At 43.3% G+C, this 22,430-nt stretch overlaps 3 protein-coding genes across 4 annotated transcripts in view; 2 read left to right on the forward strand and 1 right to left on the reverse strand.

Moving 5' to 3' along the window:
- Nucleotides 1-254: 254 nt before the first annotated feature.
- On the reverse strand, nt 255-4,875 carry LOC111975945 (leupaxin-like). Its single transcript, XM_070447412.1, has 9 exons — nt 4,863-4,875; nt 3,926-4,053; nt 3,752-3,822; nt 3,483-3,585; nt 2,961-3,242; nt 2,539-2,712; nt 2,321-2,402; nt 2,036-2,184; nt 255-1,831 (listed from the first exon to the last, which is right to left on the reverse strand). Exons 1-9 carry the CDS (start codon nt 4,873-4,875, stop codon nt 1,565-1,567), a joined length of 1,269 nt encoding a protein of 422 aa, XP_070303513.1. The 3' UTR covers nt 255-1,564.
- Nucleotides 4,876-9,449: 4,574 nt separating this feature from the next.
- On the forward strand, nt 9,450-14,437 carry znf692 (zinc finger protein 692). Its single transcript, XM_024004536.1, has 11 exons — nt 9,450-9,726; nt 10,028-10,231; nt 10,388-10,419; nt 10,537-11,175; nt 11,266-11,344; nt 11,433-11,534; nt 12,855-12,902; nt 13,018-13,096; nt 13,188-13,302; nt 13,534-13,633; nt 13,788-14,437. Exons 2-11 carry the CDS (start codon nt 10,032-10,034, stop codon nt 13,951-13,953), a joined length of 1,560 nt encoding a protein of 519 aa, XP_023860304.1. The 5' UTR covers nt 9,450-9,726; nt 10,028-10,031; the 3' UTR covers nt 13,954-14,437.
- A 609-nt stretch (nt 14,438-15,046) lies between these two features.
- LOC111975867 (F-BAR domain only protein 1) overlaps nt 15,047-22,430 on the forward strand; it is a 44,517-nt gene continuing 37,133 nt past the window's right edge. The window contains exon 1 of one of the 2 annotated variants that reach the window (XM_024004527.2): nt 15,047-15,524. The gene's annotated coding sequence lies outside the window, so the exon portion shown is untranslated. The remainder of the gene's footprint in view (nt 15,525-22,430) is intronic. The other variant, XM_024004528.2, reaches the window with a different exon arrangement.

Genomic DNA, 22,430 nt, shown 5'->3' on the forward strand with positions numbered 1-22,430 from the left:
GAATATGCCAATTTAATCTGTCAGAGCCATAGAGAAGTCTCTTGATAAACTACAGTCGGAAAAGCAGCCTCAGCTCTGCCAGCATGGATCACCCGTCTGCCAACCCGTGGCCCTGAGGATATCTTTATGAAACCCATGGGGTTTTTCTTCCTCCAGGAAAAACTCAACTGGATTCGGTTGATTGCTGTTATTCTTTCTCCATCTTTAAATGTTTTGTGATCATAATAAATTAATTCAAACATGATAAAGTGATCCAAAGTTCACAAATGTATCATTTAATTTCATGTTTCAGACATTAGAAATTGTATTTTTATGATGTACTCTATTCGGTTGTTTTATGTTACTAGATGTCAATGAGGTATTCAGATGGTAACTCTTTTCCTTGGTAAGCTTATTCTAAACCATTTATCTCACTCTGTTCCCACACTTCTGTTCATTGTCACAAATACGTGGTTATACACTGAGTGTACCAAACAGTAGGAACACCTTCTTTGCCCTTTTGCCCTTCAGAACATTCCAATTCGTTAGGGCATGGATTCTACAAGGTGTCGAAAGCGTTCCACAGGGATGCTGGCCCATTTTGACTCCAATGCCTCCCACAAAAGTGTTGAGTTGACGGAATGTCCTTTGGGTGGTGGACCATTCTTGATACACATGGGAAACTGTTGAGAATGAAAATCTCAGCAGCGTTGCAGCTCTTGACACACAGACGCCTGGCACCTTCTATCATACCATGTTCAAAGGCACTTAAATCTTTTGTCTTGTCCATTCACCCTTTGAATGGCACATATACACAACCCATGTCTCAATTAACTCAAGGCTTGTAAATCCTTCTTTAATAAAGAAGGTTCTAAACTGACATATGGAATAAACAAATAAACAAAAATTATTTGATAAAATATTTAATTTGGCCCTACTACTATAGCCCACAGAAACACATTGAATAACACATTCATAAATGGCAAAAATACAGTCAAACAGTAAATAATAAGAAACATGGTTTTTGAAGCGTTTGTCCTATATAAGAAAGCTCAGGAAATATATATATACTGTACCAGTCAAAAGTTTGGACACACCTATTCATTCCAGACAAACACCGCTCTAGCTCAGCCACATTTCACCGCAGATGCGGAAGTGCGACATTTGCGCATGTGGTGGATTGAGACGCATCCAATGTAAAAGATATCTCTAGTTTAAACTGAAGGATTTTGATGGGAATTTTGAATTATGTTATATTATGTGAGTCAATCGACTCTAGGGGCCTGTCTCCTCCCCTTCATTTACACTGATTGAAGTGACATCAATAAGGGATCATCACTTTCACCTGGATTCATCTGGTCCTTCTATTTCATGGAAAGTGTTCCAAATGTGTTGTACACAGTGTGTATCACATGCAAAACAGCAAGGAACACAAAGAGATTCAATTAATCGTATATTTTTAGATTTCTATGCAGATATTGCCTAGATTATTTGTGTGGGATTTCCAACATACTTTGTAAGTAGGACTTTTTTCAGGTTAATTGATTACCTTACATATTAACCGGGTATTATTACAGTATAAGTCTCACACAAACAGTTTGGTGTGGCAGGCTGAGCAGTAGGGTTTCCCTGTCTGCTCCTTGAATACTCCCTGACTGAGTTTCCTCAGACAGAAAGCACACACAAAGTGCTCAGGGTGGAACTTGCGCTCCATAGCTGAGATGCAGCACCCAGAGATGGGCTCTCCACAGCCCCCACACAGTGTACCCTGGCGGGAGTGGAAGTGCAAAGAGCACAGGGGACGACCATCCAGCTCCAGGAAACAACCATCGGTGAAGGGCTTCAGACAGTCCTTGTTAGAAAGGGATAGAGAAAACTTATTCTATCTAGTTGGTATAGTAGACCTACTCTTTTTTGGGAGATTGAGGACGATTATGGTAAATGGGTAATGTCAGGACAATGATGTATTGTGGCTGTTGGCTGTTCAAAACGTATTGTTTGAGTAATGGCAGAAGTTTCTAAGCCGAAGCCATGTGATCTGTGGTGAGAGACTCACTGAGCAGACGAAGCAGTTGGGATGCCAGGTGCCGTTGGCTGCAGTCAGGAAGTTCTCTTTCACAGGCTCTCCGCAGCCAGAGCACTTTGGAGCAAAGAGATGGTAAAAGTCTCTGTGGCAGTACGGCTTCCCGTCCTTCTCCAGAAAACCTATGGCACATCAAAGGACACACACGCAAAGAGAGGAGAGTGTTCTCTGTCACACTGTGGTCTATAACTTATGTTACCCTGTAGGGAACTGTAGTGGTTGTGGTGTTATCTGGCAGATAGATGTGTGCTCCCTCACCTTCAGGCCCAAAGCGCTCCCCACAGTGGGAACAGAAGAAGTGCTCAGGGTGCCAGGTGCAGTCCATCGCTGTCAGGATGTTCTGAGCGAGAGGTCAAAGAGCCCAGCATGCGGTGAGGTAAACCCAACAACAACTTAACAGATCTAGAGAGGTGGTGAGTTGGTTTTGTGCAGAGTTAGATAATGGGGATACTGTCCAATCCAAAGAGGTGGTGTACCTTCAGAATGGGGCCCTTGCAGTAACTACAGCAGGGTGAAAAGAGATGCTGGTAGTCTTTCTCACAGTAGGCCTTCCCCTCCCTCTCAAAGAAGCCAATGGTGCCCAGCTCCGCCATACAAACCACACAAACAAAGTGTTCTCGGTGCCACACCTGGCCCAGGGCTGTGATCATCTGCAGAATGATAGAAAGAAAAAGTGATACTATATTCCCACTTGGCATAGACATCAACTCAACGTCTATTCCACGTTGGTTCAACATAATTTTTATGAAATGAAGTGGAAACAACATTGATTCAACCAGTTTGTGCCCAGTGGGTTGTTTCACATACTGGCAATGGTACTTTCGATTGATCATCTTCGCCTATACTGCTATTTTGAAAGCAGGATTTTGTCATTTCTTTGGCAGCTCAAGCTGTTTACCTTTCCCACAATGACCTTTCCACAAGAAGCACAGTGACCCTTGGCCGTGGTGTGTACACCCATCTTCTCCATATCAGAGCTCAGGCCTCCCAGAAGGTCATCTATGGTGTCTGTTTTTCTCTGTGTTGACGCCTTGCGCTCCAGATCAGAAGTCTTTGGGCTGTTTGTGCTCTCTTCTTTCACTTGTGTGTCATCCATTTCTTTCTTTTCTCCAATCTGTTTCTTTTTGACTGACTTCTGGACAAGCGGTGGTGGGGTTGAGGGAGGATAAGCGTCTGGCAGCTAAAGATGAGAAAAATCTGTGTCCACAAAACAGACTTGCATCCATTCATATACATGAATGAAAAATGAAAATGAAATTAATGTTGGTGGCACTAGTAGTACTMAAGTTTCCGATATTTGTTTAGCTTGCTTATACTGCCCTCTGCTGTCAGATCAGGTCAACTTCACTGAAATACACAGTCATCCTCTGTTCATGCTCTGAGCAACAGTGTATTTATTCACTGATAGATATTTCCTCACCCCCATCTCCAGGTCAAGCAGCAATTCATCCATTATGGAGTCCAGCTCTCTGGAAGCAGAGCGAGGGCTCAGCAGACCGGCCTCCATTGGAGCTGGTAACTCACTGACAAACACACAGAGCAAACCACAGTGTCCACTGGTATACAGTGGACACTGGACAATTACTTAAATCTGTGGTGATTATGAATCTGAGTCTCAGCTCTATCTGTATGGTCTCACCCAGTGTCATTACGTATGGCTATCTATGGGCTGACATACCAGTGGCTGACCTGTATACATTGGTGCTATCTGGCTCCTTTCCTTTCCTTGGATGGAGACCAACAGAACACACGTTTGGGACCTGCAGGAAATGCCACTTAACACATATGGCTAGAAAATACATCCAGTTGAAGTAATTGGACAAAAGACTAAACAACAACTGCTAGAGGTGACTTTATCGTTACCTGTCCATATGTGTTGGCTGTATCACTTTCTTTCTTCAGAGGAGCCGACTCTGGACCAGTTGAGTTGAAAGCCAACTCCTCTAGGAAAAGGTCCGTAACAAACACACATGATATGGTAGGTACTATAATTCAGAAAAGGCATTTCTAACAGAATTCCTCTGAGATAAACTGCAGTGCCTCATTACGGTCACCTCTTGCAGATTGCAAGGTGCACCCATTGATCTGCTGTGGTTGCTGCACACAGTGCTTCTTCCTGAGGAAGTGGTGGAAGAGATGCTATAGTTACAGACAATATCTTCACACTAAAAGTGACACTTTTGAAACTGATGCAACCCTCTATGACTAACAGTGTTGCTCTTAACTCATACATAATCTGTATGGAAGGGAATGTTACATATAACTATTAAGTAATTGTGTTAATTTTAAGACATTTTATTATAAGTTCTTCATAAGTAAATCATAAATACACTGGTGGAGCACAAATCAATAAAAAAAATCGAAGAAAAACAAATTCTTCTATTAAAAACAGACACTTATATTAATAATAATCGCTATCCACTGGCTTCACAATTTAGTTGGTAGTGGAACGGAATTATGTGAGTGACTTCCGTCAACAACGTCAAAAATTCATCTGTCTCTCAACAGAGATAACCTTTTGTGATTCACTGTGAATTTACTTTGACAATCATATCATCAAAAATACAATTTAAATAGGTATGATAGAACACATGACATGTTCAGCATGACCAATGTAATGCAAGGCAAGCATTAATTCAGCACACACCATAAAACATGTTCATGTACACCTCCTGAGCAACTTCATTTTTTAAACTTATTTGTGCTCAAACCTGTCAATGTGTATTCCCTTATAGTTTAATCTATTGCATTTTGTTTTATATTTAATAATCACAACAGAAGCAGAGTAAGAAATACTCACCCAGGTCATCCATGCTTGGAAAATATACTTGTGCACTGTGTGAATGAGCCTACGAATTCCGGGGTGTGTGTGTGTCTGTTGGTTTACTGACAGTTAATTGGCACACATCCTAAAAGGATGATGTCAAAATCAGATGAACTTGTGGATATGACTTTTATATCTCTGCGTGCAGTTTGAAGGAAGTTGCTAACTAGCATTAGAGCAATGACAGGAAGTCTAAAACTATCTATGGAGCACTCAAATCACACATTTTATTTCACCAGGGAAAAGAAACGTCTCACTTGATCCTTAAAGGGATACTTCTGTATTTTGGCAATGGTAAACACGAGTTCATTTGACTCTGGGGAAATAGATAAAGGGCCTAATTGCCAAAATCTTGAATTATCCCTTTAATCAGGTCAAACTGTCATTTCCTTTTGTCTGTTTTTTTTGTTTACTTGAATTTCTCTGAGTGCACTGCTACCTTCCTGAAGAAACTGGATACCTTCTAAGATATTTCCACTCATGTTTCTACTCATATTTCTACTCATGCTCACAATAAAACATGTTAAAGGTCAATTCATGACCCGGTGAGTAGTTATACAAAGCTCAGGTTGTATGTACATACACGTTTTATCAACCACTATCTTCTAAATGCTGATGATATATGGGTTAAATGGTCAACTATCAATATGAAAGGTGAGAGATCAGTCCCCCTTATCTGAAAATTGAATAGGGTAAGAGTAAAATGTTTATTTTCACTTTAAGATAGTTGTGCTTAATAATGGTGTAACATAGGTGAATAGATTGTTCCACTTCATATTAGTTCAATATGATAACATAATGGGAAGGTTTTTCAGTAGACATATTTATGACATCATAGATTATTGCATATTGATTACCTAATGCCATAAATTGTTGACATCATGACATCCCAATATAATGACATTATTACAGTGTAGTTGTGGGATGACATAATGAGTTCATTTTGTGAGCATCATTACTTTATTATGACATCATAATGCGTTTCATATCCATTTATATCAGGGATGGGCAACTTTGATTGGGGTGGGGGCCACAAAAAATCTGAACTCATCAGGAGAGGCTCGAGGTCTGCGTACCCACATCCCAGCAGGTAATTTAATTCAAATCAAATCAAACTTTATTTGTCACATGCGCTGAATACAACAAGTGGAGACCTTACCGTGAAATGCTTACTTACAAGCCCTTATTAACCAACAGTGCAGTTCATGAAGAGTTAAGAAAATATTTAACAAATAAACGAAAGAAAAAAATTATAAAAAGTAACACAATAACATAACAATAACAAGTTTATATACAGGGGGTACCGGTACCGAGTCAGTGTGCGGGGGTACAGGTTAGAGGTCATTTGTACATGTAGGTAGGGTGACAATGCATAGATAATAAAAACAGCGAGTAGCAGCAGTGTACAAAACAAATAGGGGGGGGGGGGGGTCATGTAATAGTCCGGTGGCCATTTGATTAATTGTTCAGCAGTCTACTGGCTTGGGGGTAGAAGCTGTTTAAGGAGCCTTTTGGTCCAGACTTGGCGCTCCGGCACCACTTGCCGTGCGGTAGAAGAGAAAAAAGTCTATGACTTGGGTGACTGGAGTCTCTGACAATTTTATGGCCTTTCCTCTGACCCCCTATTATATAGGTCCTAGATTGCAGGAAGCTTGGCCCCAGTGATGTACTGGGCCCGTACGCACTACCCTGGTAGCGCCTTACGGTCAGATGCCGAGCAGTTGCCATACCAGGCGGTGATGCAACTGGTCAGGATGCTCTCGATGGGTGCAGCTGTATAACTTTTTTAGGATCTGGTGACCCATGCCAAATCTTTTTTGTATCTTTGAGGGGAAAGGTTTTGTCATGCCCTCTTCACAACTGTCTTGGTGTGTTTGGACCATGATAGATCGTGGGTGATGTGGACACCACAGGAACTTGAAACTCTTGACCCGCCTCCACTACAGCCCCATTGATGTTAATGGGGCCTGTTCGCCCGCCTTTTCCTGTAGTCCACGATCAGCTCCTTTGTCTTGCTCCCATTGGGAGAAGGTCGTTGTCCTGGCACACACTGCAGTTCTCTGACCTCCTTCCTATAGGCTTTCTCATTGTTGTCGGTGATCAGGCCTACCACTGTTGTGTCGTCAGCGAACTTAATGATGGTGTTGAAGTCGTGTTTGGCCACGAGTCGTGGTGAACAGGGAGTACAGGAGGGAACTAAGTACACACCCCTGAGGGCCCCAGTGCAGAGGATCAGCGTGGGCAGACGTGTTGTTGCCTACCCTTACCACCTGGGGGCGGCCCGTCAGGAAGTCCAGGATCCAGTTGCAGAGGGAGGTGTTTAGTCCCAGGGTCCTTAGCTTAGTTGAACGCTGAGCTGTAGTCAATGAACAGCATTCTCACATAGGTGTTCCTTTTGTCCAGGTGGGAAAGGGCAGTGTGGAGTGCGATTAAGATTGCGTCATCTGTGGATCTGTTGGGGCGGTATGCGAATTGGAGTGGGTCTAGGGTATCCAGGAGGATGCTGTTGATGTGAGCCATGACCAGCCTTTCAAAGCACTTCATGGCTACCGACGTGAGTACTACGGGGCGGTAATCATTTAGGCAGGTTACCTTCACTTCCTTGGGCACAGGGACTATGGTGGTCTGCTTGAAACATGTAGGTATTACAGACTCGGTCAGGGAGATGTTGAAAATGTCAGTGAAGACACTTGCTAGTTTGTCCATGCATGCTTTGAGTACACGTCCTGGTAATCCATCTGGCCCCGCGGCTTTGTGAATGTTGACCTGTTTAAAGGTCTTGCTCACATCGGCTACCGACAGCGGTATCACAGTCATCCAAAACAGCTGGTGCTCTCGTGCATACTTCAGTGTTGCTTGCCCCGAAGCGAGCATGTTAACACATTTAGATAACTGGCCACAAAACTGGCTGTATTCTACTATTCTAACTCACAACATTAAGTTGAGACCCTGAGTCCCCCCCCCCCCAAAAATGAAATGTTTTATTTTTCACATACACCGGACAGATGCAGTGAAATGTGTTGTTTTACATGGTCAGCCATAGTAGTACACTGCCCGTGGAGCAAATTAGGGGTATTATTCTAGCAATGTGTGTTTTACAGAAGATTAAAATAAACTGTAGCCTACGACAATGTTACATTATGAGATTACAATGTTTCAATACACAAGAAACAAATGTATCATTTCTGAAATGAGGGAACAGTTATAACACAGAATATCCATTATATTGACCAGATACCCATATGGCAGCGCACAATTGGCCCAGCCTCGTCCGGGTTAGGTTTTGGCCAGAGAAGGCCGTCATTGTAAATAACAATTTGTTCTTAACTGACTTGCCTAGTTAAATAAAGGTTAAATAAAATACATTCTAATGGCTGCTCTAACAATGAAAATAAATGGCTACGATCGAGTGGATCAGTTTTGTCAAGTCAGTGACCATCGTTGGTCACCACCTTTCAAAGTGTGTTGCATTATGAGGATTAAAATTGTCCGACTTGCGTCTACATGTCGACTGCATGAACATTACAAAAACCATGTCATCAAAGGTAATTAAGTTTTAACTGCAGTCGACTGCAAGTTTCTGCAGTTGCTCTTCATCAACTTCATGCTGCAGCCATCGCCTGCATTGTGGGAGACTCTATTGTCAACCAATCATTTAGGGTGGTTTTGTTTGACCCACACGACCAAAGACGTGACCAAAGATATGACTGAAATAGAAACCAACTTTGCCGCAATTCCCGCAAATCGTGTATACAGTGGAAATGTAAACGTTTATGAATGTGATATTTGAGGCTCTCTCACCAATTGATTGTACAATGTACACACACACACATACATCAGTGTCCGACTTTTGGCTGTCGCAGATACACCTCACCCAACTTTCCCTCCTCGACTTTCGTCTAGTCAGTTGCTTTCACCTTACCAGTCAAACGAGCCCATTTTCTTGAAAAATTGAAGGCAGTCTGGGGTGAGCAAGATCAGGTGGGACCATTCTAGCCAATGAGAAGGCAGATCCGCGAGTGACCAACAGGCACAACGTTTTCCACTAGATACCACAAACACAAAGTCCACATTTGCTATCATAAAATTTGCTTTTTGCTCTTCATTTAAGGTTAAGGTTAGGCGTAGGGTTAGCAGTGTGGTTGAGGTTAGGGTTAGGTTTCAAATCACATGTTAAGAAGAGAAATTGTTGAAATAGGCTAGGTTTATGACTTTGTTAAATATTGACGACCAGGCACAACTCCGATATAAATGTTTTTTTCTCAAAGTTTCCGGGATATCACGTGGCCTACTTATATCAGTACACTGGTAATAACCTAGTCGTTAAGAAACTTGTATTCGATCATCAATTAAGCCACACGTAGCAAATAATCCTTTCAATGTTTTGTTAACTACCTTCGCCATTCTCTCATTGACCTCAATACAAAACCCCCTCGCTTAGTGAGCGAAAAAAATCGCCACCTGCTACCGATTTTGGCCTACTTATCCTTCTCGCTTCGACTCTTCCTTTCTGATTATAATGTAACACATTTGCCGTGGTGGTTCATGGGAAGAAAATTTGCCACCTCCCACTTCCTCTGTTCCTGTTTATATTTCTCCCTATTCAATTGTAGTTATTGATAGAGCTTTGAGTAGAGTGATGAATGAAAGGCAGTGTGATTTCTTATAGTTTACCAGTATTATTAGTCTTTTAGCGGCAACATCACTCCACAATCGTACAGACAGTAGTCGATTGGAATTTACTACCAGGGTTTGCGTCTTAGATCTTAAAAGGGCAACTGAATCATGGCGGGTGGGACCCCTTATAATTTACAAGACTGAGTCAACTAAACATAACGAGGTGAGGTGGACCCCTCTTTTAGAATTTGCAAATGTAAAATAAAACAACACATACATTTACACAGTGATCTTCAAAAATACATTATCACATGAATGTAGTCATTAGCGTTTCACACATTTCAGTTTACCCTCTCATTCTGAACAGCTCTTCTGTTTTATTAGGTGTCAAAGGATGGGGGAAATAATTTCAGCTGTCATATTTTGACACTCAAAGACATTTTATGGTATTTCAATAATTATAATGGCCAGTGTGAAGTTAACATTGAGATATTTTGTGAAACTTTCTTGTTGTTTATGCCAAGGGTGATGGAGCAGATTAATGACCCTTTGACCATGGTGTCGGAGTCTACTCCAGACACCATCAGACAGCAGAGGCGCAGGGAGCTGGACGCTCGGCGGAGTAAGTCTCGTGTGCGTCTGGGGTCATGCCTGCAGAGCTGGGGTCAGCTGAAGAACCACCTGGGATTCTCTCTGCACTCTGAGCTCGCCAACTACCTACTGCAGAGGTAAGGCCTCAGACCAGACTGGGCTGGTGGTGGCACTGGTAACAAACAGCACACAATCTTCATGGCTCATATTTATTACACAACTATAACATTGGAGTAATATGATGTCGGCTATTATTCATTTTGTTAAATTTCTTTTCACTCTCTTCTCTTCAGCTATTTTTCTAAAGTGTGTGCCAAATGCTCAGGTAAAGACCTGTTCCCATAACATACAGTTTGCAGTTTCATTCATGTTGAATATGTATGAACAAAGCCTGTGTTTTTTGAATGATGATGTAAAAGTGTGTTTGGTCTTGGTCCACTAGACAATATGAAAGGGGATACGACTGCCTTGGTGACATCAAGAGAATCTCTGCATCGCCTCGTCCTATTGGTCCACACCCACGGGCAACAGTGCCCCTTCCCACCAACCCTCCAATCTGACACTGCCAGAGAGAAGCAGGCAGCTGACACAGAGGGGAGCCAGTCAAAGGGAGAGGCAGTGAAGCAGAGAACAGGCCCAAAGCACTTACCACCTCAGACAGGTGCAAAGGACTGTAGTTCTCCAGAGGAGGGCCTCTCTCCATGTGCTCAGGGGAAGGAAATGAGAGAACCCTCGGATGTGTTAGAGGCAGAACTGTGTCTGCACTATGTCTGTGAGGGAGGGCATCTGCTTTCATGGCAACCTAGTCAGAGTGGCTGTGATGAAGAGAGGGGGGCAGGAGAGAGGGAAGGAGAGATTGTGGAGGGGGATATTACCCCTGCAGGTCCAACTATGTCCAAAGGGAGGAGAGGAGCAAAGGAGCCCAAGAAGGAGAGTGTCACAGGGACGGGTCGTCTTACTGTGAGGAGGACTAGGGCTCGTGGTGGAGCAAGGTCTGTGGTGATCCAAGAGGAGGCACAACAGCCAGGAGAGGAGACGATGGACCTGACAACCCTAAACTCTGGAGAGAGCAACTCAAAAGGTTCATTAAGAAATATTAATTCGAATTTCCTGATTAGTTCTGAAATGCCAGTGTTGACTCAACATCACTATGTTGTTTGGTCACATCCAGGAAGTGAGAATGCACAGGAAGAGTCRGTGGCAGGAAGTGACACAATGCCAGCAGAGTCCTTGCAGTCATTGGAGGATTGGTAAAGTTGAATAATTTGCTTCATGCACAACTCCTTGGATGTATTTGTTGTTCAAATCATAATCAACCCAACCTCATGGTGATCTAAGTTTTCATAGGCGGCTGCCTATGGAATGTAATGATCATGACGATGATAAGGAGCACAACCCAGACAACATCACTGGAGAGAAGGATGTCCCTTCATCCGGCAGGTTTTAATTGCACAGTTTAATCATCTAAGAAGGAAATACATGTGAATGAACATGTTGGGAAAATGTATGAGTACTTTGTTGAACTTCATAGTGATGTAACTGTAGTACACGAGAACCTGAAGGGGGACACAGAGTAAAGCAGTTCAGTCAGAGGTTGCGTTTACACAGGCTGCCCAATTCCGATATTTTTTTCACAAATTAATATTTTTTACCAATCAGATCAGTTCTGATCAGATTTGAAAATATCTTTGTGATTGGTCAAAAGGGTAATTAGAGGATAAAATATCAGAATAGGTGTCACGGCTGTTGGAAAAAGAGGACCAAGGTGCAGCGTGGTAGGCGTACATACTTTTAATAGTAGATGTCGCCAACAAAACAATAAACAATACCAAAACAAACCGTGACGCTCAAAGGCTATGTGCCCTAAACAAAGTTAACTTCCCACAAACACAGGTGGAAAAAAGAGCTACCTAAGTATGGTTCCCAATCAGAGACAACGATAGACAGCTGTCCCTGATTGAGAACCATACCCAGCCAAAACATAGAAATAGAAAATCATAGAAACACAAAACATAGAATGCCCACCCCAACTCACACCCTGACCAAACCAAAATAGAGACATAAAAAGGATCTCTAAGGTCAGGGCGTGACAGTACAGACCCCCAAAGGTGCAGACTCCGGCCGCAAAACCTAAACCTATAGGGGAGGGTCTGGGTGGGCATCTATCCGCGGCGGCGGCTCAGGTGCGGGACGCAGACCCTGCTCCACCGCTGGCTCACCCCACTTTGGTGGCACCTCTGGTGCGGGGACCCTCGCCGCCGACCCCGTACTGGGGACCCTCGTAGCGGGCCCCGGATTGGGCGCCCTCATAGCGGGCCCCGGACTGGGCACCCTCGCAGCGGGCCCCGGACTGGGCGCCCGTCGCTGGGGGCCCCGGACTGGAGGCCGTCGCTGGAGGCTCCGGGCTGGAGGCATAGAAACATAAAATGCCCACCCCAACTCACGCCCTGACCAAACCAAAATAGAGACATAAAAAGGATCTCTAAGGTCAGGGCGTGACAATAGGGCTGCCTGTGTAAACGCAGCCAGAGAGAGATACATTAAGTTGGGGACAAGGAGAAGGTGGCTTTTGATGGTATTTTCTCATACTTCCTTAATTTGCCAGATTGGATTATATGATTAAAACCATTAAATGTATTTTCAAGTAAAATATTATTGAGATGAAAGTCATGAAAGCGAACATGGTTCAAAGAATTCTTATCACCACATACTGTGCAATAAATGTAATACATTTTCTTTCATTTGGTTTGGATTTTATAGACCGGAGCCAGCCGACAATGTTTCTCAGATTGTCAGCAAAAAGAAAAGGTTTGTACATTGTCACTTAAAAGTTATTATGTAGAATACTGTTTATTACTAATTTATGTATTTCTCACTTGTATATTTCTATCTGTTTATTGTCATCCCAATTTAATGTTCCCAGAAAAACAACACCGAAAGCAATCTTGCCTTGTGAGTTTGATGGCTGTGGGAAGATCTTCTCCTCTCGGCAGTACCTCAATGTGAGTTCAGCAGTATAGCTGAAGATGACCACTTACTGATTAAGGTAAAATACACAAAACCCCAATCTATCTCATCTCACACTTAATTCAGCATCATATGAAGTACCAGCACTTCCACCAGAGGACGTTCACCTGCTCTCACACTCCCTGTGGGAAGTCCTTCAACTTCAAGAAGCACCTGAAAGAGCATGAGAAGCTGCACAGCAGTGAGGCTCAACATTTCACTTCTAGGATTCTTTATTATCGTCCTTTGCTTCTGCTCATTATGCTGAAATAATGATTGTCTGAGTAGCTATTTGTAGGGCCCTGTGCTTCTTCAGTCGCAGAGTCAGGAAGAACTCAGGTCCCTAACATTTTCATATACAGTACAGAGCAACCACAGATGCTCTGAACCTGGTACTGTATGTAATCACTCTCTCTGGCTTTTGTGTATTGAGACCAGAGGGACTTCATCTGTGAGTTCTGTGCCCGAGCTTTCCGCACCAACAGCCACCTTCTCATCCACCGCCGCATCCACACCGGAGAGAAACCGATACAGTGAGTATTCTCTGTCATAGTGTTTGTCACACAGTGTAGAGTAGTAACACTATTATTAGGACTTCTAATATGGATCCTGTATATGTTATATGACACTATTTCTGTACATCTGTAGTGATCCTTATGAGTGTTCATCCCTCTCCCTCTCTACCAGGTGTGAGGTATGTGGCTTCACCTGCCGCCAGAAGGCCTCACTCAACTGGCACATGAAGAAGCACAACGCTGAGAGCAGTTACCAGTTCCCCTGTGAGATCTGCGGCCGGCGCTTTGAGAAGAGTTACAACCTGACCGCTCACCACCGCAAAAGCCACCCTGACTAGACCTTGAGCCTCACCATCACCACCATCCCCAACACTGACTCACCCCCCCCACGCCCCTTCCCTGTCCCTGCAGAACAATGACCACACCACCACAGCCATAGGCACAGCAACAGATGACTGCTTTATCATTGGCGTGACATGAAACCATGATGCTGTGTTTTGCCCTGTGTCTACACCTGTAGAAAGTGTGTAAATAATGCCCCCTTTGGTCTTTTGTCACCCAAATGTCCAGTAGGTCAGTGGCTCCAATGCAGTCCATGGACAATCTTCATACTGAATACAAGCAGTCTCCCCTTCGTCCCTATGTGTGTTTTTGTTACACGACTCAATATTCTTTGGGGTAAGAACGGTAATGATCGAGAAGACTACCTTTGGATGTTGCTTTTGTATAAATCTATACAATCTCTACTATGTAGCTTTATTTATGAGGAAAGTACAGTATGTCAAAGGGAAGGAAGGGGGAAAATAAAAAGTTTGTGTTTTACATTTTGTTTTATCATTTTGAATTATCAGACTAATCACGTTACACATGTTATCAATGAGGAAATGTTGTTTAATATATGACTAAACCCCCTTTAAAGCTAGAATCTGTAGTTTCTACATAAATGTTTTGACGTATAAATTAATGATATATACCCATTGGTTCTTGAAGAATATAACTTATAAATCATGAACTTAGTTCAACTGTCGTACTCCATCAGAACCCAAAATATGAGCGTGTTATGCTCCAATATTTGTGAACAAAATACATGTAAACAAACACTGTATAGTTTCAAGTTTTATTAAGTCTCATGTACAGAAAATGCATGGTATACATCATCCAACTAAATCCTTACCTTAAGGTTCCTTCTCTTTCAATGCAACAACTACAACAAATAGTAAAAAAATAAGAATACGAACATAAAAATGGCAGAATAGAAGAAACCTTTTAGCTCAAGTGTAATACATAATTTATATTACAATATTTACATAAGTATTGGGGAAGGGGGCCAAGTGTATAGCCTCGAAACATGATTAAAACTATAATTGTGATATCATGGATGGTCAGTCCTTGCACACATAGCTTTCACTTTGAATTGGAGAGCATTTCTCCAGGCCCAACTCTCAGCTCTTTACCAAAACTATTTACTAAAACACAGGCAGGGTAACTGCTTTGTTATTGTTTCAATTAAGGATGCCATCTTTAATCTTGCTTTCAATACGTCAGTCTTATTGATTGAAGCCCACATTGGCAAATACAGCCTCAAACTAACAGGTGGGCGTCATCGTTAAAATAAAAGAATGTAATCCAATTGGCGCATAGAAATTCTAGAAGACCTGCCTCCAAATGGTTGCTATGCCTACAACACATTCTTCCCCCTAGGCTTGATTGAAAAGTATGTCAACCAATAGAGACAGAGATGGGTGGGAATTTGCGCGCACACTGAAATCTGCCCAGAGAATTTGTGCCACTTCCCTAGTGCTTACTATCAAATCACTTTGGGCAGGCTTCACCGTACGGCTGGTGCTGGACAGGTGAATGACTCAGGATGGAAAATGTACTATAAAGGTTTTCCAGAAAATACATACAGGTAATGAACCATTATTTAGGCTACGTCCTGAAAAATAGCTTGGTTTATAACTAGCACGAGGAAGTGCATAATGCCGACTTCAGCAGCATGACAGGAGACAATGTAGAATTCAGTAACGTTAGCAGACAACGAATAACGTTTTTGAGCTGAGCTTGCTGCCAACATCTCTAACTGTAACTGGATTTTGGTGAATGTTATATTATTACATTATCAGAAATATAGATTATGCTTTACTTGTTATTTTTGTTAATTCGTCACTTTAATTGCTAATTACTTTAGAAAAACTGTACTCAGTTTGCAAAGCTGCCAGCTAATACTTTTGAGAGTAAAAAACAACAACAATTGATTGGATGCATAATGTATCATTATAAAGATACTGTAACGTAATTAGACTCTCATCAAATCGAATGTTTTGAAAATGTTTATTTTGATCATGAGCCACTTGGCTAAAAGTCACTTCTGACTGGTGTTTGTCAGGGGGTTTTAAAACCACTTTTTTATACAATGAGTATACAATCGCTTGTATTCATCTTGGTAGAATCATATCCTCCTGGGATAGTCCAAGATGTTAACAGCAATCAATGACCCCAGAGAGATTTATCTAATGACCATGATGTTGATAAAAGGTCTAGAAAGTTACTGTGACTTGAAAACTGTTCCAGAAATTGCCAGGTTTTCTATTTAACGTTGTATGGAATACCCTATGTAACATTTTGAACATGATGATAATGGAAGTAAAATTCCACATTGACACTTGTTCCCCAATTGTGTTCTAACCTTCTCAAAGTAAAAGTTGTAATGCCATAAGCTCCTATTCAATAGTTGGTTCGAAACCAACCAGGCTATATGAAAATGCTATAGGAGAGGTTAATAAATGCTCATTTGATGTTGTGTTTCTGTATCCAGATTTGCAATTTGCTGTGTGAGAGAGTAGTGAGTCATAACGGTGTGGGTGTATGAAGCGATTTCAGTGGCAACAAAAATTGTATTAGAATTTTATAATTTGTATTAGGATATTGGATTTGAATGTAATATTTGGGAATTTTTAATGCACAAATTGAGTCATTGAATTCATAAATTGAACTTGTATTTCATGATTTGAAACGGAATTGAATGAATATTGCATGTCTCCTGCATGTCACAAGACTGTGTTAGCCCACTGTGTTAGCCTCGTAATTACCAAACTGATTACTATGTGTAGCGAACCATTCATGTAAGCTCGTGGGATCAGGTCGCTCGTGAGGCTATGTGATGAGCAACCTTGGCTGAGAGATGACGACATGTTAGTTTAACTGATGGGGTTGTAACCCAGGTCTCCTGTGCACCAGATAATGCAACTTGTCATGTCTCAGACAAGTTACTCATCACACGAGTGTGGTCACCGAACCACCTGTTACACTTCACCCCCCTTTGACCTCCTCCATGAAGAGACCCATCCAAGTCACAGGACCAATAATCTTATAATGACCACCCATGCCAGAGACATGCCAAAAATCAGCCCTGGCATTTATTTATTTATTTTTTACCCCTTTTTGTGATATCTAATTGGTAGTTACAGTCTTGTCCCATCGGTGCAATTCCCGTACGGACTCTGGAGAGGCGAAGGTCGAGAAGAGTGTGTCCTCCGAAACATGACCAAGCCGCACTGCTTCTTGACACACTGCTCGCTTAACCTGGAAGCCAGCCGCACCAATGTGTCGGAGGAAACACCGTACAGCTCGTGTACCAAAGTCACCGTGCATGCACACGGCTGCCACAAGGAGTTGCTAGAGCGCGATGAGACAAGGACATACCAGCCGGCCAAACTCTCCCCTAATCCGGACGACACTGGGTCAATTGTGTGCCACCTCAGGGGTCTCTCGGTTGCGGCCGGTGGCAATACAGCCCGGGATCGAACCCGGATCTGTAGTGACGCCTCTTGCACTGCGATGCAGTGCCTTAGACCTCTGCGCCACTCAGGAGGCCCATAGCCCTGGCATTTCTAACACACCGGACCATTCTTTTCCTCCAGGCCTCCACACCGACCCATTTTTTTCCTCCAGGCCTCCACACCAACCCATTATTTTCCTCCAGGCCTCCACACTGACCCATTCTTTTCCGCCAGGCCTCCACACCGACCCATTCTTTTCCNCCCATTCTTTTCCGCCAGGCCTCCACACCGACCCATTATTTTCCTCCAGGCCTCCACACCGACCCATTCTTTTCCTCCAGGCCTCCACACCGACCCATTCTTTTCCGCCAGGCCTCCACACCGACCCAGTCTTTTCCTCCAGGCCTCCACACAATCAATTATTTTCCTCCAGGCCTCCACACTGGCCCATTGTTTCCTTGAGGCCCCCATTATTTGCCAGATAATGATACTTTTGCACACAAAACAAACTTGTTAGACTAGTTGGGCTAAAAATGGACTAAAAATGGAACAGAGCGTCTCGCATTTCAGGCATGACGTCCTTTACAATGGTGCGACTGGACTCTACAGTTGAGCTGGTTCAACCACTGGTGTCGCTGTGGAGTAAGTTAAGGGGGTGACACATGGGGATGTAACACATGGGGATCTGTGAAACTCACTCATCGGCCTGATGTGTCGCTCCTTGCGCAATTGACGAAGGATCTTTTCAGTAGCGTGGTGGATTAGAATGCTTAAGGATGGTGGTCATGTGTGTTTACGAGGCAGAGGTCCTGAGTTCGAGTCTTGGTATGAGCTGAATCAGGGGGAAGCTTTACTTGTTAAGCAAGCAGCGGGTTGTCCTTTACATGAACTTCCTGAACTTCCCCTATAGGCTTTAGCTAAGTGGGCTAACAGAGTCTTGTGACATGCAAGAGACCTGGTACGAACCCAGTCAGTCACAAGAGCAAAATTAAATAGGGAGTGGAAAGGGTATCATTAGAAGGGCTATGACAGGGCATTTAAACGATATTCTTATGTGGGTCAAATGTAGTTTTTTTGTGACACTGCCTTCTAATGTAGCCTGTAATCATCATAGAGGGGAACAGAAGGCTCCGGAGTCTTAGCTTTCAGGAATGGTGTCATAATAACTCATAGCCAAAACGGTTAAAATGCTAGGGCCAAATTCATTGTAAGAAAATAAATTCAATATGCCACATTGGCTTCAGAAATCACCATAAGTTTCTGTTTACCACAGTTAGCGTTTGATTCTATCTATTCCCCTCTCCCTTTCCTGGCTGGCAAAGTATCAGCATGTTTGTTGTCTCTGGTTTTGAATCTGAATTTGAAACCTGAATCTGAATGTATCTGAGAAGTTGAATATATGACACTTTGACAAACTTGAAATGATAGTTTGTGAACTTGATACACAGACAATGAATGCAATATCTACCGTATTGAAACTGAATAGGCCTATATAAATGTTGAATTTGAATATTGAATTGAATTTAAACTGAATTTGAAAGTGAACGCAATATTCAAGTAAATTCCAAATCATGAAATGCAAGTCAATTTACAAATTCAATGATTCAATTTGTGCATTACAAATTTAAAATATGAAATTCTAATTCAATATCCTAATACAAAATAATTCAAATACAATTTCTGTTGGCACTGAAATCGCTCCATATGGGTGGGACTGGGAATGAAGAGATGTGGAGAGGTTTCAATTAGATGAAGAAATATGTACCATGGCCTCTTGCCAGTTGACTTCTTGAGTAGTTAGGTATGTATTTCACTAAGCATTTTATATTTCGAAATGGAATGTTTATTTATGAGTTGCACTCTGAAAACTCGACCTACCTTTCTGTCTTTGTTAGCTTTTCATTATGGAGATTTGAGTTGAGTGCTGCTTGCTGCTGCTGGCCCCAGCAGGTCTCTCAGGCAGCAGCAGGTAGGCCCTTAATGCTGGAGATAACACAGAGCTGAACAGAGGAGGCTTTGCTTTGACCCCCATCAGCCTGTTGATCTGGGGCCAGGCTGGCACCTCAGCAGCCACTCTCTCTACCCGCTGCCATCATCAGGTCCCTGCTAGCTCTCCTCCCAGAACCGAACAGAAACGCATCGCAGCCTTTCAGGGGCTGAGGCGAGGCTAGGTGATGGATGGTGTTGGACTGGGCTATCATTGCGGCAGGCTTCAGATGTGTCTCTGTTCTGTTCTGGGAGCAGCAAGGAGGGAGAGCAGAAAGGCAAGGTCAGGGGGAGAAAGAGCCCTACTTTGCATTTAGATTTGAAATGACTGTGTGTCTCTCTGTGTTGGGCTGTTGATTAGCTCAAATTCTGAACATAGCCTTCCTGCAGAGCCGTCCGCCTCAGCCTGCGAGGAAAATACCACATCAATATCGGGGGGCTAACTCCGCTCTGCAATCGGAGCACTCAAATCACACGTTTTATGTCACCGGGGAAAAGAAGCATCTCAATTGATCCTTAAAGGAATACTTCGGAATTTTGGCAAGGAGGCCCTTTATGTACTTCCCCAGAATCAGAGTTCATCTGACTCTGGGGAAATAGATAAAGGGCCTCATTGCTAAAATTCCCGAAGTATCCCTTTAAGGATTTTCTGTCCTCATGATCTAGCTGGCTCCCTCTCTCTCCCTTCTCAGCTCACCCACACAGTATTGTGATACTGTATGCTGTATTAATTAATTATGGAGATCCCCTGCCTGTAATGTAGGCTACGGAGCCGCTGGCCGTGGCCTCCCTTTGATCTTGCCAAGCAGGGCAGAGCCGGGAGGCAGGAGGCAGTGCATGGGCCTGTGCAGCCGCTGGCCACGCTGCTAAGCATAGGGTCTCTAGCAGATGGAGCTCGCTGGCCACCAGTATCCACTATGGGGATGGCTGCTGGCTGCAGGAACAGACCTCACTCTATTCTGGGTTACTGGTCCACTTCAAGCTGTGCTAAGTGGACCAGTGATAACTAAGGGGAGCTCAATATAAGGATTACCAAGTCGGGTCGAAATGCATCACATGTTGTTGACATGGTGGCTGACTACTGTGATGTCAAATCTATTTAGCGTAATTCCATATAATATGGATGTTGCTGTTTGTGTTGCAGTAGAAGAGAAGGAGAGCTCTGATGTTGTTCAGCACCTCGTGTTATCAATTATGTTTCTAATCTGGGTCGCCCAAAAGCACATGGTGACCCAAAATAAAATACGGAGATGAGAGAGAGCCTTCTTGTGTAGACATTTGGATCTACATATTCATTTTTTTTCAGGTCTCAATTAGCAGCTGGACTATGCAAATGTATTGATTTGTGTGTTGTTGTTTTGAATGTTTTGTTACGCCCTTGATGCCTTGTACACAGACATCCATTCATTCTGAATGGACTGCCAGTGCTCACCATGATGTCATGCTCTGCTCAGTGGCGGGTCTGTCTCTGCTGGAAGTGATGCCCGGCAGGCCGGCTCAGTGTCTTAGACTGTCCTGGACCCTACGATATGCTACAGGGACAACAACACATTCAGCTCCAATGGAAGGGCAGGGAGGAGAGCATACTTTGGTTCTGCCTGATGATTCTGCTGCTGCCTGGGTAGTGGAGGGAGAGAACATTTTACACAAGCAGAGGTTTGTTCATGTGTGTACAGCTTGATGGTGTTCTAGTAATGATGTCAGAATTGATGCAGCAACACCACATTACATCAAGCTAGTGAATAGGGCAATCAATGATTGCATGTAGGCTACATCGTAACATACTCTTGTCTGTACATTATGCTTTGAATCTATTCTTCCGTGCCCAGAAATCTGCTCCTTTTACTCTCTGTTCCCGAACGCACTAGACGACCAGTTCGTATAGCCTTTAGCCGTACCCTTATCATACTCCTCCTCTGGTGATGTAGAAGTTAACCCAGGCCCTGCAGTGCCTAGCTCCACTCCCTTTCCCCAAGCGCTCTCATTTGTTGACTTCTGTAACCGTAAAAGCCTTGGTTTCATGCATGTTAACATTAGAAGCCTCCTCCCTAAGTTTGTTTTATTCACTGCTTTAGAACACTCCGCCAACCCAGATGTCCTAGCCGTTTCTGAAGCCTGGCTTAGGAAGGCCACCAAAAATCCTGAAATTTCCATGCCTAACTATAAAATTTTCCGACAAGATAGAACTGCCAAAGGGGGCGGAGTTGCAATCTACTGCAGAGAGAGCCTGCAGAGCTCTGTCATACTATCCAGGTCAGTGCCCAAACAATTCGAGCTTCTACTTTTAAAAATCCACCTTTCCGGAAACAAGTCTCTCACCGTTGCCACTTGTTATAGACCCCCTTCAGTCCCCAGCTGTGCCCTGGACACCATATGTGAATTGATTGCCCACCATCGATCTTCAGAGTTCGTACTGTTAGGTGACCTAAACTGGGACATGCTTAACACCCCGGCCGTCCTAAAATCTAAGCTAGATGCCCTCAATCTCACACAAATTATCAAGGAACCTACCAGGTACAACCCTAAATCCGTAACCATGGGCACCCTCTTAGATGTCATCCTGACCAACTTGCCCTCCAAATACACCTCTGCTGTCTTCAACCAGGATCTCAGCGATCATTGCCTGCGTGCGTAATGGGTCCGCGGTCAAACAAGCACCCCTCATCACTGTCAAACGCTCCCTAAAGCACTTCAGCGAGCAGGCCTTTCTAATCGACCTGGCCCAGGTATCCTGGAAGGATATTGACCTCATCCCGTCAGTAGAGGATGCCTGGTTGCTCTTTAAAAGTGCTTTCCTCTCCATCTTAAATAAACATGCCCCATTCAAAAAATGTAGAACTAACAGATATAGCCCTTGGTTCACCCCAGACTTACCTGCCCTTGACCAGCACAAAAACATCCTGTGGCGTTCTACATTAGCATTGAATATCCCCTGCGATATGCAAGTTTTCAGGGAAGTCAGGAACCAATACACTCAGTCAGTTAGGAAAGCTAAGGCTAGCTTTTTCAAACAGAAATTTGCATCCTGTAGCACTAATTCCAAAAACTTT

Source organism: Salvelinus sp. IW2-2015, linkage group LG16, assembly GCF_002910315.2.
Source record: "Salvelinus sp. IW2-2015 linkage group LG16, ASM291031v2, whole genome shotgun sequence".
NCBI classification, from domain to species: domain Eukaryota; kingdom Metazoa; phylum Chordata; class Actinopteri; order Salmoniformes; family Salmonidae; genus Salvelinus; species Salvelinus sp. IW2-2015.

Bases quoted from the DNA above. Each gene is read 5' to 3' on its own strand.
- LOC111975945 (XM_070447412.1), bottom strand. The intron at 2,713-2,960 runs GTAAACAGCTTG...ATCATTCTGCAG, and splicing joins GAAAGGTCATTGTGGGAAAG to ATGATCACAGCCCTGGGCCA. The intron at 1,832-2,035 runs GTGAGTCTCTCA...CTTTCTAACAAG, and splicing joins CCAACTGCTTCGTCTGCTCA to GACTGTCTGAAGCCCTTCAC.